Source organism: Sparus aurata, chromosome 1 (assembly GCF_900880675.1).
Source record: "Sparus aurata chromosome 1, fSpaAur1.1, whole genome shotgun sequence".
In the NCBI taxonomy this organism is placed as follows: Eukaryota; Metazoa; Chordata; class Actinopteri; order Spariformes; family Sparidae; genus Sparus; species Sparus aurata.
Genome location: NC_044187.1, coordinates 14,121,865 through 14,138,069, shown reverse-complemented (window position 1 = coordinate 14,138,069; position 16,205 = coordinate 14,121,865). Strand labels below are relative to the sequence as shown.

The 16,205-nt window shown below is 43.6% G+C and overlaps 1 protein-coding gene across 1 annotated transcript in view; it reads right to left on the bottom strand.

Annotated features, from left to right (window-relative positions):
- Nucleotides 1-16,205, bottom strand: part of znf827 (zinc finger protein 827) — a 71,643-nt gene that overhangs the window by 32,625 nt on the left and 22,813 nt on the right. The window contains exons 3-5 of the mRNA XM_030421754.1: nucleotides 13,890-14,062; nucleotides 13,098-13,593; nucleotides 4,261-4,539 (exon numbers count right to left, since the gene is read on the bottom strand). Coding sequence (XP_030277614.1) covers nucleotides 4,261-4,539; nucleotides 13,098-13,593; nucleotides 13,890-14,062 — 948 coding nt within the window. The remainder of the gene's footprint in view (nucleotides 1-4,260; nucleotides 4,540-13,097; nucleotides 13,594-13,889; nucleotides 14,063-16,205) is intronic.

Sequence of the window (16,205 nt, the reverse complement as noted above, 5' to 3'; positions counted from 1 at the left end):
GAGGAAATCAGACACAACCAACCAGCACTCGTCACTCTGGTCTGTTACAGCACTTGTATTCTGCTTTATCTTTTGCAATTTAATTAATGCATTTTAAGGGCAAAAAAAAAAAAATGTTTTATTTAAATTTAAAAGTGGAAAGAGAAAAGAAACCCAGTCATTCAACTGTCAGATTATCCAGCTGACAATGAGAACATCAACGCTGCAGGCCAACAACATGTGGTATGTCAGTTGGTTGTGGCTCCTGCAGTCGAGGCAATCATGTGAAATCTTTTGAGGGGAAGCCAGGTGGAGCTGGCATCCTTTGATTATAAACAGTGTTAATTATCACTCAATCAATCAGCTTTGGCCACTGCTGTAAGACCTGCCAATGCTTCTGGAAATCAACACCCACTTTCTAGCTCCTCGCTGCGTTCGGCTTATTGTTCTGACGCACAGACAAAGACCAAAACAATACACTTTCTTAAAAAAAAACTATGAGGATGTACGCAAGGAAACCATGGATAAACACCAGTTAATATTAAACCTACATTTGGTTGGTAACAAGAAAAAGCTCGCGTTGCTTTGTTCATGTAGAAGTAGGCTGTTATTGTCTAAAATATAAACTAAAAGAACCTTAATCATCAAAAATGTGTTGCTGCCAGTTTGATTCCAAGTCATTCTGTACCTTAGTGGTCAAAATTGCTTAATGCAACTTTTATTAGCAAGGTAACGAGCACTGCAGAGGGGAGAGGGCCTTTAAAATGTCCTCAGAGATGAAGGGCCTGTTCCTAAGGAATGAGGAATGAGTTAAGCCAGTACAAAGTGTGATTTCACACCTATAGTGAGGGTGGCTGGATGGTGAGTGGGTGGCACGGCTGTTACCCACACGATGCCAGTCTGCCAGGGCACCACCTAGGGCCTTACACACATACCCCCCTTGCCTTCCCCCTCCCTTCCTGTGACGCCATGTTCCCCTTGCCCTGCAACACCAGTGCCCATCTGCTAGGACACGTTAGCCTCTGGCGCCAGGGACTATTTAGCCCGGCGTAATTAGCCCCCAGACACCAGCAGCCTGGTTTTAAACAGATGTGGGGGAGGTAGCGCTAGCAAGGCGACTCAACACGACCAACCAATGTTTGATAAGGAAGGGGTGTGGGGGGGGGTGTGGGGGGGGGGTGACCTAGTTAAAGGGATGATGCAACTCATGTTACAGCACAATGGCCAGTAATGATGACAACCCTACTTGCTCCGATTGTCCAATGCCATGGCCGAGGAGGGATGAGCAACAGAAATCTAATTAGGCTGTGTCCATTTTCTGTACGACAAGCAAGACTGAGAAAATAAGCACTCATAGCTGTTTTGTACAAAGAAAACGCTTTTCCTAAAATCCCCAGGGTGATTTCCCTATTCTAGTATCCTCACCGGGGCTGACCTTTAACAGGGGACAGAGAGAAGTCACAGTGTAGATGCCCTTGAACCTCATGACCGTAATCACACGTGACTGTAACTGTGCTGACCTTTCCCTGGCTCTCTCCTTTCCTCCTCGCCATCTTTTCCTCCTTCCCTTCCCCCTAGGGTCATTTGAGGGTCCAGACTCTTGTCAAGGCTGTCACTCTAGACGGCCCTCTCCATCTACCGCCCCCGCTGTTGCCATGGCAATGGACGGCACTGCGCTCCGAGGACTGTGTGAGGGGGCAGAGGGAGCCAGCGGACGGATGAACGCTGCAGCATCTTTCCCTAACCTAGGTCAACCTTGCAGAGCTAGTGTAAGTGATGGGAGGGGATAAACGCCGGCCGTGCTGCTTGAGGACCAAATAAACTGGCAGGATAACATCAGTGCAGGGGATTGGAAAATGGCAAAAATGATGGGAGAGAAAGAGGGATAACAAAGATGAAACAAAGAACATAGGTTGGAGGCAGTACAGTGGAGGAATTAGAAACAGCCCACATCATTCTCTCAGTTTTTCTCTTGGATTTAACCCAAAGGCAAACGTCTTGAATTAGGTTTATCTGTTGTTTTTAAGTGGTAATCATGTCATCTTTGTCTTCCTTACACAAAAGCACACTCACTCACGCACACACACGGGGGAAACGTGACCTGGGGGCAGGCAGTGGAGCAGCACACGTGTAGTACCACAGAGCTTCAAGCCAGCATGAGTCACTGTGAACACCAGTCAACCCAGAGAGAACAATGGCAACCGGTGTGTGAGGTGTCTGTCATGCACGCACACACTGGCACAGGATGAAGAGCGGCGGATGGAGAAACGCCCCACTGCGCCACCATCAGACTGCCTCTACATTTGGTTTTTAACACTGTGGATGGATGCATATTTTCACAAGTGTGTCACATTTTATGGCTGCATAATTCTAGCGTACTAATCATTCCAATGTTGAAATCAGAAATTTTTTTCCAACAGGAAATGTAGTTCATGAGGCCTTTAAAATACACAGTTAAATCAGGTGGGAAAAAAAGGGGGAAAAAAGGGGGAAAAAAAGGTTTATCATATATAGCTTGGGAAACCAGCTGTGTTGGTACAAACTGATACATACTTCAGCAAATTTCATTCTTGACAGCCTGAGAGATACACTCCAGCAGCCCACAGCGGACAAACACCTGTCCATAACACACTTGAACTGGCCCTGGCGCTCAGGAGTGATTTTGTATGTAGGCTAAAACAAGCAGCAGCTTCAACTTTATCTAGCAGCGACACAAACTGTGCAGTATTCAAAAAACAACAGCGCAGCAGCAGCACACGCACTCTGCCACAAAATAAAGAGCTAGGTTTGAGTCTCTGCCCGAGGACTTGTTAGCAACATTCTTGCTGAGCTCAAACCAGAAGCTGTAAAGGCTGAACAATGCTGCTCTGGATGATGTCGGAGTGTTCCACACAGGTTGAAACATGATGTGTGTCAAATATCTTACTGTTTAACTGTCTGGCATAAAACAAGAGGCGAGTCAGGGTTGAGTTAAATATACAACACTGATTCCCAAAGAGTGGGCAAATACAAACAGAATGCAATCATTTCCAAATGAACTCACAGACAACCAACAATGGTTTTATAAAGTCTCCCTAAGCCTGTGTCATATTATCCTTTATACAATGGTGTGTTTCACAAAGTGGTGAACCTCACCCCATCCTCGCCAGTGAACAATTGAGCCTTTCTAGGATGTCCCCTTCATACCCAATCATGATACTATCACCTTACCCAGTGTTTTACAAGGAACCTAAAAAAGAAGGGAGGCTCCTTATGTTGCAGAACCTTATTTTGGTGCAAGACTGTGTTTAAGTCAATGGGAGATGCATTGAGAAACACACTAAACCCCAGCATATCTACATTGTGTGACTTCTGATGAAGAGATGCCTCCAGGAAATGAAAGAACAAACTTCAGAGTAGGCAACTTTTCCAAATTATTGAAAGGACTGATGATATCATGGCCAAACAAACAGGTCCACCCAAATATTGCTGATGAGACTGCATTCAAACTGTGAACAGGATCCTTGCCCAAACAAAACAGAGGGGCAAACAACATGTCGATAAAACCTGAGACCGAGAACCTTAATCAACATTTGTGTTGCTGGCATGAAGTTCAGAATATGCATATATTTACTAAAATCAACGACGTTGATGAAGTAAAACATTAAATATATTGTCTTCGAACTGTTTTTAATGGAGGTTATGTGAAAAAAAGGATTGACAAGTGATCACATTGCCTTTCATTTATATTTTAAACAGCGCCCAAACTGTCCAAAAGACATCCGACAGGAAGCTGTTGCACAACACAAAGCAGAACTGATCCTCAACATACTACTCCTTGTTCACAAAAACATGGAAAAAACAATAGATGCACCGAGGATGGCTGTAGAAAGAAAATGAAGGGTCAAGACAAGTTACCCAAATATCATCACTGAAGATACAAATTCTTCGCAGCCACAATCTGGAGGCCTCAAAGAAACTGTTTCACCGCATATGCTTTTCCCCCACAGATGCACTTTGCTCACCTTTGAGAAGCACCCAATTTCAGCTTGGTTAGGTGGGCTATGGTAGAAAACAACAGAACCCTTTTATGTGTCATAACCTGAGCTGCTATTGGCTGATCTGACACTCAAAAAGCCGACCAGCACCACAAATATCAATACCACAGTGCATGAACTGTTCTGTCTTAGAAATACTTTTGGATAGAGACAGATTTTTAAAAGGTATTCAAGGTTGTTTCCGCAAAGTTTTTTTTCTCCACATTTTATGTTTTGTTTGTATCTAGAATAATAACAATAATACCTGAGAGCTTAATCAGCAGCTCAGAAGCCACCTTGACGTTGATATCCTGGCTCAGCAAGCTGTTCTTCGCCATGGGACTTCCTTCCCTTGGTTTCAGTGGCCCCGGGCGTTCAGTCGCTGCTGCTGCCCCAACTGGTCCGTCCTGGCAGAAAGTCGCAGGGAAGCTTGGCTGGACCTGGCTCTGGGATTGAGAGGATGGTCTGGGGCTCAACGCCTCCTCCGCTTTGGGCTCTTCCTTCAGGTGGAAAGGAGACTTGAGGGTCTCTCTCTGGTTGGCCGCTGCAGACAGAAATAAAAGAAATTTAAGATAGAGAATGTAAGGGGAGACTAGCGACTGGTTGTGACCAAACAAGGGAGGTTCACAGTGAAAACAAGAGGCCATGTGGAGGCTCTTTCTAATACAGCATCTCAGTGTCAGGCAGCAAAAAGTCTCTAAAATGTGCATGCACTTAAGGGCCACATACTGCATTCTGTGTACCTTTTATCCTTCAGCTTGAGATGAGCATCTAACCTTAATTTAATTTGACACTAACTGATAAAAACAAACAGCAACACATGAAGTTGAGTTTAATATCCCACAAGGACATTATATCAACATTTCTTGAACTTGAACATCACTTATGCGAGAGGATGACTACACAAACAACATAAAGTTTGATACATGAATGTGCAAATTAAACAGAAACAAAAAAGTGGCCCACAGCGGATTTTCACAGTCTTGTCACTGGTTCAGACACCACAGTTGGCGTGCTGTGGGCCAACACCGAGTGTGCAACCTCACGACTGTCTCTCTCTCTCTCTTGGTCTTTAGAGCATCGACAACAAATTCCCAATTCACTTCTCCTTCACACGGCCCCCCTTCAGCACCCCATTCATTTCTCTCCAATTTATTCTCATCTCTATTCTACTTTAAGTCCAGTTTCCTCATCCCTTCTCGCCCTGGCTCTCATCTGAATCCTCTTCAGGCGTAAGAACATGAAATAATTCCTGTACTTCTGTAGAGCAAGATAGCAATCGGCTGAAGCCTTATCATGCCATCTCTGCAGTGTGTAGCCTAGGTTGGGGAATGAACTGTCACATGGATCCCTCTGCTCTAAAGTCATCTTCAAGAGAAACTGGGCCACATCTAATCCGCCTAAGATGAATAATTAATAATTAGACATGGAGCAACTTCCGATAGTCGCCAAGAAAAGAACAGCGGGGCAAGCGTCTCTCTTTGTGTCTCTCAGCGCGCTCCACTACACTCTGTGCTAAAACAAAGGTTTACACAGGCTATAGCTTACAACATTGTTGAAATTTGAAATGGCAATAAAACACAGAGATGCTGTTGGAGTGTGTTTTTAAAAACATATTTTGTCAGTTTGTGGAAAGTTATTTGATATCTTCGTTTTATTCAGTGTAACTATGGGAACCATGGGGAAGGTTAAAGGATACTATTGTCCACTACTGTAACCTGATTTACTACAGGTGCACCGTGACATTTTACAGCACTAATTACAGTACTAAGTATTCCATGAAGTGGACTGGCTGTTGACAGCACAGATCAGCATACATGAAACTTGAAACTGCTACATGAATGCAAGTACAATTAACTTTCAGCACAATTTCTGTGTTTGTTGTAATATATGTAGTTTTAAAATATTACATATTACTGAAAGCTTTGGAAAACTTTTTCTGTCTGGTTTTCTGAGGTAATAATTGTAGTCTTTTTTTTTCCTGAAAAATAAAATAAAATGCCAAAACACCCTAATTTGCAATGTTACAGAAAGTAAAAAAAATAATTCTGGATCCTTCATTTGATCTGGATCTGTACCAAAACCTAATGTGATCTATCCTTGGAATATAATGTTATTTGCGTTTTGTAATAAGATAACAAAGTTATCAAAGCTTTTGGGACCTACTTCTACAATTATCCATATATTCAAATAAAAATCTCAATCATGATTAAGTTAAAAATATATAAAAATTCAGATTTTACAGTTTTTATTAATTTGTTACCAATGAAGTTTGATTGTGACAGAGTAGGGTACCAAAAAACACATCAAAACATGTCATCAACACCCAACCCAAGCCTTGACATACGAACGGTTTTCAAACAACCTGTACACCACCCACCCCTATCGGTTTGTCTCACACACACACACACACACACACACACACACACACACACACACACACACACACACACACACACACACACACACACACACACACACACACACACACACACACACGGATGCACACACGGACACACACACAGACACACACAGACACAGGGCATGGATATAAGAGAGGCTATCACTCTTGGGCAGACTGCTGTCCAGTCTCCTCTGGCCCCAGCAGAGATCTGCTCCGCTTCTCACCCTACCGTCTCACCTAACATCTCTAACAGCCACAGGCCTGCCGCCCCCTGCCCGCATCATCAATCTGTGCCGGCTCCAACCCCTCTGATTAATGATGATCTATGCCGGAGGGATAGAGGGCTCAGGGACAGGGGATACGGGGCAGGAAGAGGGGACAGGTGCTGGTGTTTTGACCACCCATGTGGTGCCACTATGCCACAGTGCCACTCTATGGCAGGCTTGGGCTGCAGTTCAAGAGGGTGAGAAGGAAGAGGTTGAACGGTGGGGGAGGTGGAGGTGGAGGGGGGTGGGAGGGGGGCAGTGACCTTCAAGTTCAGGGGCAGTGGCGCAGGGTCGCACACAGCACCAGCTGGAAATGTCACACCGTCAGATGTCAGCGGGCAGGCTAAGTATAACCTGGTCAGCACCTGGAAGGACGTCCTCTAATTAGAAGCGTGTTGGGCCATGTCGGATCAGACAGGGACAGCACACTTGGTCACCGCCTTACAAACACACATAAAAATACACTATCCTGTCTACCCACGCAGACACATACTTATCTTTATCTTCGGAGAAATGCTTACTTTGTGTGGCAAGCTGCGCTGCACATAAGCTTCTGACAAACACACTGAACACAAACTTAGATTCTTAAATTCCTCTTCTCTGTGGCCTCACGAGAACAAAAACAACCCCAGGACGTGCACTCGCACACAAAGTCACACCACTCGAGTGACCTTTTGGATTGTCGCTATAAATAGAGTGTATTTCCACTAAGAATCTATGTTACATAGCCCGATGAATTATTTAGTAGCCCAAACCAATGGGCACGTTTTTTTATTCCTCTAAGCTCAATGACAAAAAAGACAGAGCACAGTACCAACGGGAACAATCCAGCTCACACTTTGGCCTTTTGTCTGTCCAAATTTCACAATCACAATAGCATCATGAGCATCGAGTCTCTGGCAGAGCATCTTGTGAAATGAACACAGATCTGAGGAGGAGGTAGGCGTCTCTGGGTGACTTGGCATCTCTTCTGTGAGCTTCCTGCCTGTGTGAGTACGTACCCAGGCCAATGTCAGCCCCCTGACATCCCATGATACTGTATGGATGGTTCTAGCTCCGGGTTGACGATGCTATCAGTTTGTCTCCATGTTATCACACCCTTCTGACACCTGCCACCAATGCTACTTCCATCGTCGTTCTCTCGCCCGACTCTCTCCCCTTCGCCACGCTTCTCTCTCGCGCCTCATCCGTCTCGCTGCCAGGCGCTTGTCCACTACGCCTCACCTCTCGCTCTGTGGCCAGGGCTGCCGTCAAATAACTTCATTAGCTTTCCACCTCTGTCACGCCGGCCTGCTCCCCCTCTGACAATTGGCTGCTGTTTTCTCCCGGATAAAAAAAAAAAAGAAGTACAGGGCTACGTGGGGCAGGTTGAGAACCCAACAATAGCTGACAGTGTGCTAGACACTGGACAGTGATACTGATGGCTGCAGTGGGGATGTATGGACCAGAGGTCACACACAAAAGGCCTGCCTGTGTCTGCTCATGCGGAGCTGGAAAGCAAGGGACATGTAGATTAAATCTAGATGTTTGCAGAGAGACAAAACTAAAGAGAAGACATTTCAAATTCTGATATTCTGGGGCAACAAAACCAAAATATTTTTACACTTGAACATAAATTGATGCTGCGATGAAGGTGTCAAATAACAAACTGTCTGTCACCAGGAGAATGACACGAAAAAATAATCTGTGCTCTCTAAATATCTGTGACAGTATTCAAAATGTCTAAAAATGTACAATGTTCAAATTCTAACTGCGCCCCATTTCACTGCAGCCAAAGCATTGCATGCAAGATACTCTCCCAGGAAAAAGATAAATAAGACAACTGCAGAAGCATCATGACAGATGCAACACCTCCCACAACCCCCTGCATGCCAATTATTCACACCCAGCCAGGGTCAAGCTCGTTGTGCCTGTGTCACCGCAGCGGGAGGTGGGGGTGGTGTTTGGAGGGTGTGCAGTGCCCACTGTCATTATTAACTCAGGGTCCACTGGGCACAGGGTAGGGGCTGTGCATTTCAAAGTGCTTCGGTGGCTTTCATCTCTGAATCAAAATGTGGATCACACTGGATCGCTAACGGTTGTGTCAGCGTGCAAGGATAAAAATCAAAGGGTATCAGTACAAGACTCAATGGAAAGCAGGGCAGCCCAAAAAAATGATATGCTTATTATGTCAGAGGTCAGGAAGAGTTCACTGGCTTTTAATGCCTGGGGAACTCGATTCAACTCCCTCTTTGCCTCCTTCTCCCTCTCCCTCACATGCTGTCACTTTATCTGTCTCTCTTTTTTTTTTATCTTTCCCTCTCCAGCTTTTTTCTACACCCCCCATTCCCTCCACCCCTCCCTCTCCCATGCCTTGTGGGATTGAGGCACTGAGACAGCAGTGTAAAAGCAGGAGGGATGAGCTGCTCGTGTACACATTCAATCTAGGTTGGCAGGGAGGTCAAAAGAAATAGAGTCTAGAGGTCCCAGGAGGAACTTCCTCACCTCTCCCTCCCTGGCTGCTCTGTGGCATGGGTAAGTCTCACAAAGATCTGAGCCCTGTTCTTCTCAGTTTCATAAACCTCCATCTTTAACTCCGCCCCCCAACAAAGGGAGAACTTTGTGATCAAAAAAGCAGTATTCATTAAAACCCGTCATCATGCATTCAAGTTCAGCATCCTCTCGCCCTGTCTTTTTACATCCCTCCTCATTCTCCTTGAATGATGCCCTGACTAAGATGTCCGCCACTTGACACTGGACTGACATTGCGAGGAGCCATCTTGGCTCCTTTGGGAGTTGCCTCTGCTTGATTGTGCAGTCTGGGAGTGAACGCAACTGGCACCCAGGGGGCATCCATGTGGAGCCGGGGCGTGCGAGATCGAGGGGGAGTTAACTAAGCCGGCCCAGTCCCTGTGCATCCTGGCGGGGTCACAGGATGGCGCTGAGGGCGCTAATCATTTCAAATTATGAATTCCTTTTTAATTATGAATTATGCATAAATTTTTAATTAATCTAATGTTCCCAGGGTTTTTTCCTCCCATCCTCGCTCAAGATCTCAATCTAATTACACAGCATTAAGTGGAAGACTGGCAGCCGTAGCCTCGACCCCGATGCTGAACCTCGGTCAACCTTTTTCCATCAATCTTGCCATCGTCTCCAAGCTTATCCTTTGATATTGTGCAACATGGTGAAATGCATCTAAACACGGCCTGGACCTAGTACACCTTAGAGCAGCATGTTTCTTAAGTTTTGTTTAAAAAGTGATGTGTCATTATGTTAGAAAGCTGAGATAAATTCCATGTCACATTGCGACTTTACCAATGGCATAAAATACTGAACTGAAAGTGAAATTCTAAGCCTGAAACTACTTTGTGAATGGCAAATATTACTGTTTAAACTGCTTTAAGTCATAAGTCATGCAATGTAGACAACCAGGTAATCCGCAGCAACTGCAAACTGATTAATTTCTGAATGAGGCTTTTGACCAAAATAATGTTGCTTTATGTAAAGTACCAGAGCTTCAGACCCACTTCTGGGTCATTTTCTGTTTCATAAACAACTTTAAATATCATTAAATATACCATTTTGTCAGTCATAATAAAACTGACACATGCAAACACAATTGTAAGCAGGACAAACATGTCTAGATGTTGCAGATCTTTAAATCCCCTGACAAATGTCAAATATGGGTGAGTAAAATGAATTCCTCAACTAGTATTGAGGTGCCCTTGAGCAAACCATCTGCTCCCGAAGTGCTTCAACGGAGCTAATCAGTGACCAATATGAGAGGACTTTGAGAGTCATTTTAACTGTATGTTAAATAAATCCATCATACAGCATTAATTCTTGGATGGATAAATAATTTCATAAAATCATAGAAATTTGTAATATCATTTGGGTATCATAATGACACTTTTAAGTAAATAATAAGCAATTTTAAAGGAAACTATTTATCTATAAGATAAGATGAGTACATACTGCACAGCTCTGATTTAGGTCATGACTTTAGTGCTGCACAGTGGCACTTAAGTTGATGTTTGAGAGCATCTTCGACTCTGCTGCAACCACTCATGATTGTACACAGTAATTTTTCTACATCAGGTGAACTTTGATGGATGAAGAGCAAAAACATCATCTCCATCGACCATATAGCTGAGCAACTTTTGAAGGCATGAAGCCACTCAAGCTTCACTTTTAAAAACTACGGTAAGAAGAAAGCTCGATATCAGATTCCAAGCATACCATGCAGGAGTAAGGAAACTGAGAATGCTCTGTTATTATGCGAGGAATGTCTGCTCTCTTTTGCTTACTCCAACACACCTTAGTCGTACACAGACGCGGCATGACACAAGGAGGGTGCCAATAAATCAGTAGGATGTGCCAGCTTTAGGAGTATCCACTATTTGAGCACGGATCAAGCCACCATCAGTGAGATGTGTTGTTTTTAGAATGTAGATCCTTTCTGTGTGTATCTCAGTGTTGCACAAACTGGACGGCTTTTTGTGGGATGTTATTGGAATATTTCAAGCCTCTGTGTCTGTGACTGCCTACTGTGTTTTTCAATAACAATATAAAGCATACAGTATACAATATGTTGACTGGCAAGACGATTTTGTAATAAAACTTGGATGAGAAAGACCTTTTGATATGTAGGTACTACTGTACATCATAGAGAATCAGAGTGCACCTAATCCAACTTTTACAAAATAAGCAATTTTTCTGTGCCTTTTCTATATATTAAATATCTTTGTTCTAAAGAGCTAATATACAGTATTTTGTCTTCCTCAAATCAGTAGCTATTTAGATTTTGAATTCTTTGGGTACCAGTTTAAAAAGGCATGTGATACTTGTGAAAAGGCTAAAAGTCCATGGCCTACTTTCCAACTATACTCATGGGAAAGACACAGAAGCCAAGGTTGTGAATAACCCTGTGTACAAGTGAAGGCATGCCTGATATCCCCAATCTGCACAATAATATTTAAAGTCTGAAAAAACATCAGCTCAAACATACGTGTCTAGAGATGCACCCAAGAGCCATGCAGCGTTATTTCACACAATTGTGTAAACTATTTCTACTTAAACACCAGTGGGTTTTGCGTTTTTCTCCCCTGTGTTTATGTCCATAAAAAGTCCAAGCACCTTAATGTATTTGCAGCTGTCAAAATTAAAACTGTCGTCTATTCATTAAAGGCTTGAACTAACTCCCAGACATTTTAGGCTCCAATTGTTTTAAAATCCATTAAAAACAGCTCACAGAGACGTACTGCAGCCTTGACCTGAAACGATAAACATAAAACTGTTTACACTTCTTACGAGTGTTATTTCTGGTGACAGCGAAGAATCAAAACAAAACTTAAGGCAAAAGGGGAGACAACAGAACGAAGATCAGAACGCATGTCTTCACGTTCAAGTCTGGAAGAAGTGAAGCAAGTTTTTGATAAAAGTGCAACTGCAGCGACTGGAGTTAAGAAGTCAAGTTGAGAGAACAGCACAATAAACAGAACAATTATGGATTACAGGAGTCAAGCTGGTAGTGTGACTGTGGAAGCTGTTTTTCTCAAAACCATTTCACTTGATGCGATGTGTCTTACACTTGGACAGTTAGAGGTTTAATCCTTTTTATAGGCAATAATGGCAATATGGTATACTGACTTTACACTGGTGTTACGCTTGTAATTTTGATAGCATACAGGCTGGTGCCATTATAAACAGACCACAAAGTTAGTAAAAATAAACACATGGATGACTAATAGAACACATTAGAACAGAAATGATTGTGTCAGTTGATTATCTGAACATGAATTGTCAAATTTTTTGATAAGTCTTTTGATAGTGATAACTTGTTAAAAGGTGTCATATGTAAAAAAGTTACACTTGTGGAGGCAGAAGTGAACATTTTTCATCGAGAGGCTGCAGTTTGATCCGACTGAGAATCTGAGGAAATGCCATGGTAGCCACTTGTCAATCACAAGGTATCCAAGCCCAAAGTTTACCCTGTTTCATTGCCTATTTTACTCTAAATGGGGATATCATTTACAAAATGAACAATATGCTGTATTTTAGAAGACATGAAACAAGTGAATGAGACCCTAAACTCATCACAAAACTATTATATTACTGAGATAATAAAATCAAATGAGAAGTAGGATCATTTTCTCACAAGCTTACATATCATCACTTTTCTTTTTGAAACCAGTGGAGTTGCCAACTGCTGGCAGTTAGAAGGAATTCAGGTTTGATGCATCTTCTGAGTTAGATTCACTTTTCAGGCATGAAAGGACTGTCCATATTTTATCAGTTAATGTATAAAATTAATAGTTTTTGGCTCTGCAAACTTGTGATGGTCACAACTTTGCTATTTGCCTAAATTATAGTAGATTAACCAATAATGACGACAAGCAGCAGCCCTGGAGTGAACTGCATTTTCCATTTTATGAAAACAATGATGCTAACCTGAGAGCTTCATAAGCAGGTCAGTGGCCGTCTTGGTACTAATGTCAGGGCTGAAAAGGGAGGCTGTGGTTGGACCACTGGGACTGGATCTGATCCCGACTCCTACCCCAACTCCAGGCAGGTCCAAGGAGTTGGCACTGCTGTTGGGACGGTCCCTGGACATGCTAAAGGGGGAGAGCACAGACAGATCTCTCTCCTGTGGCTCCTCCTTGATGTGGATGTGATTGGAGGAGGCCTCGACCGGAGGCGACGTCTGCTGCTGAGTGTCTGAATGCAGTGGGGACACCTCGGTCCCCCTCAGGTCTGCCGAGCCGCTGTCACCCATCAGGGAGCCCTCGCCCTCCGTGTCTGTGGTGAGCTCCTCTTTCACCTTGACGTCTGTGCGGGGGAAGTGCTGGTGGCAGCGCATGTGAAGCTTCAGGCTGAAGTGACGGGAGGAGGTGAACGGGCAAAGTTCGCACTGAAACGTCTCACCCCGGTCCTGGTGCTGATGTACCTGGAAAAGGTGGACAGGTTTAAGTGTCAAATCACTGCTTCACTGTGGCGCTACACAACATCACAAACAAAGACTGGATTCTTTGCTTCTTCTGAGTTTAATTCTTTTACAACAAACATTGCAATGCAGTAGTGTTTAATTATGCCATGAAGAGGATATATTACAAGTTTAACGAATGCATGCATATCCTTTAATGTTAATAATTATATTGCTAGAGCCATAATAGCCACTAATTAAAGATGATGTGAGTGAAGGTGACGGAGGTGCAGAGTCATAAGATGAAGATATCACCTCACCTTCATGTGGGACTTAAGATTGTCTTTGCGAGCACAGCGGAAGGGACACAAGGGACACTGGTGGCTTTTCAAGCCTGTGTGGATGACCATGTGTCTCTTCCAATAGCTCTTGCGTTTGATGACCAGTCCACACACAGGACACTGAAACGGTTTGCCTCCATCCTCAGGGGAGCCTTGAGGGCGCCAAAGAACATTGTTACCTTTTACAAAGAACATTCAAGGAGTTTAAAAAGCCAGTCATCAGTCTTTCAGTGTGTGGAAATATGTACTATGCTGCTGAAATGTACCATTGTTGCCATTACAAAATAAAAGCCATGCTTTTCCAAATATAGACTACAGTATCTGGGGGAGATAGCTTCTCCACACCTAATGGTGAAAACTATCAAGGGAAATGCCAGCTGGAAGCAATGGAACAATGGGAGTAAAAACTCAAGCATATTTTAGTATCTCGATTATTGTTGTTGGCTTCATATCCGGCATCCATTACTGTTTAATTGGTCTTATTAGAAAGAGGCATGATTGCATTACAAATTCTACAAGGGCCTGTCAGGATGGCTTCATAAGTATTCCAGTGCCGTTCCTTGAAAAACATCTGGTAATCAGTGTTTGGTGAAATTACTGTGCTCAGCCATTCATTGACCTGAGGTGTAAAACCTCGAGACTGCCTATTTGCAACAATAAACCGCCATCTGCGGCCCAACCTCTCCAAGCACAGGACAGATCACAATGCAAAAATGACTTCTGCTTATTCTGAGTCAAGCCGAGTGAAGCGGAAATAAAACGGGGGAGAGTGTGTGAGTTTCATTCCTTCCATTAGTGCTTAACATACCTGTTTCCTATCTAATCACAACCATGTTTTAGAAAAAAAAGGGAGACTTTCCTTGTACATTCAGAGCGCACAACATACCCTGCAATACAGTTTTATGGTGGAACTGGCAAGGGACGACAATAAAACAAGACATGACAGTCAATAATCAAGGTCACATTTTTCAGTCTGGCGACCAAACAACTACCTGCATTTTTACAGCGCTGCTCGACCTTGACGGCTCGTGGGTTAGAGCAGACCCCCTTTTTAGCATGCAGATCACAGAATATTACATCGACTGCCTCATCTGTCTGAAGTCAATTTGATCCAGCCATTTTAGATTTGGCGGGGTTGCGACACAATCCCTCAAAAGTGCCCATCCATCTCCCTGAAAACATTCTGTTCTCCCTAAAGGCTACTTAGTGAGAGCCTGCACTTTGAAGCTTTCTCTCTCCCTGTGCAAGAGTGAGATCTCCGTGTGCACCACTGTTTGGGTTATATGTCTACATCTGAGTACACACTTACAGAATATACTGCATGGCCATTTGTGAGTAACAGAGAGAGCATGTGAGGGAGAGCAAAAGAGAGAGTGTGCACGCATCTGTATCCAGTCAGTGGAAAGTATGATGTGTTTGGCCTTAAGTCTGCTGTGCTGATCAGTGCAGAGGGCTCTGGTTAGTGAGGGTTGAAGCCAGGAGGAGGCTGCCGAGATGGATATGGACTCCAGGGCTCCCCACTGTGCCGAGCACACACTGACGGCCCCCTTTTGGCAGCACGCACATCCGAGCACAAACGAGCTGGTCTGGGAAGGCAGTGAGGTCTCAGTCGGAACCCCCCGTTGAGCCCACAGACCATTTCCCAGACTAGAAGGCCAGCCAGGGCTGTTTTCTCTCGGCTATGCTCTCTGCTCGGCTGACAGTTAAGCTGAGGCTACACCACTCGCTATTTCATCGCCAGTGAGGTGAGAACAAAACCATTACAAAACTAGAGAAAACATGTCATGGAAGTTCAGAATTGTCCTTTTTCAGATTTTTTCGGTGACAAGTAAACCTGCGACTCCACACAATGACAGCAAAAACATTTTATCATCCATTGCAATATTAGTTTTAATGCATCAGTACTAAGAGTTCCACTTTGCATTTCATGATATAAGTTTTACTTTTTTGGTGAAGACTGAATGCAAAGAAGTATAATGAATGGGGAAATATTTCTCTTGAACTTCAGGTAAATTCTTATGATTATTTTTCAAAAGAACAGGGCATGGTGAGGGAAGACGAAAAATGTTCCATAAATGAAGTGCAGTTGAAATTATCTTGAACTGTCGTAGTCTCTTTCTTCTATACAGACATGAGGTCATTTTATTTCAGTGTAGCAACCTTGTTTGAGCTTAAGTAGCCTCATTCAGTGGCAACAGTTGAGTGTGTTTTCAGTGTTCTGTAACTGTGGCTGAGCTGAGCTGAGCTCCACTCTTGTTATCAGTATCAATGCAATAACTGTAGTATTACTTGGAC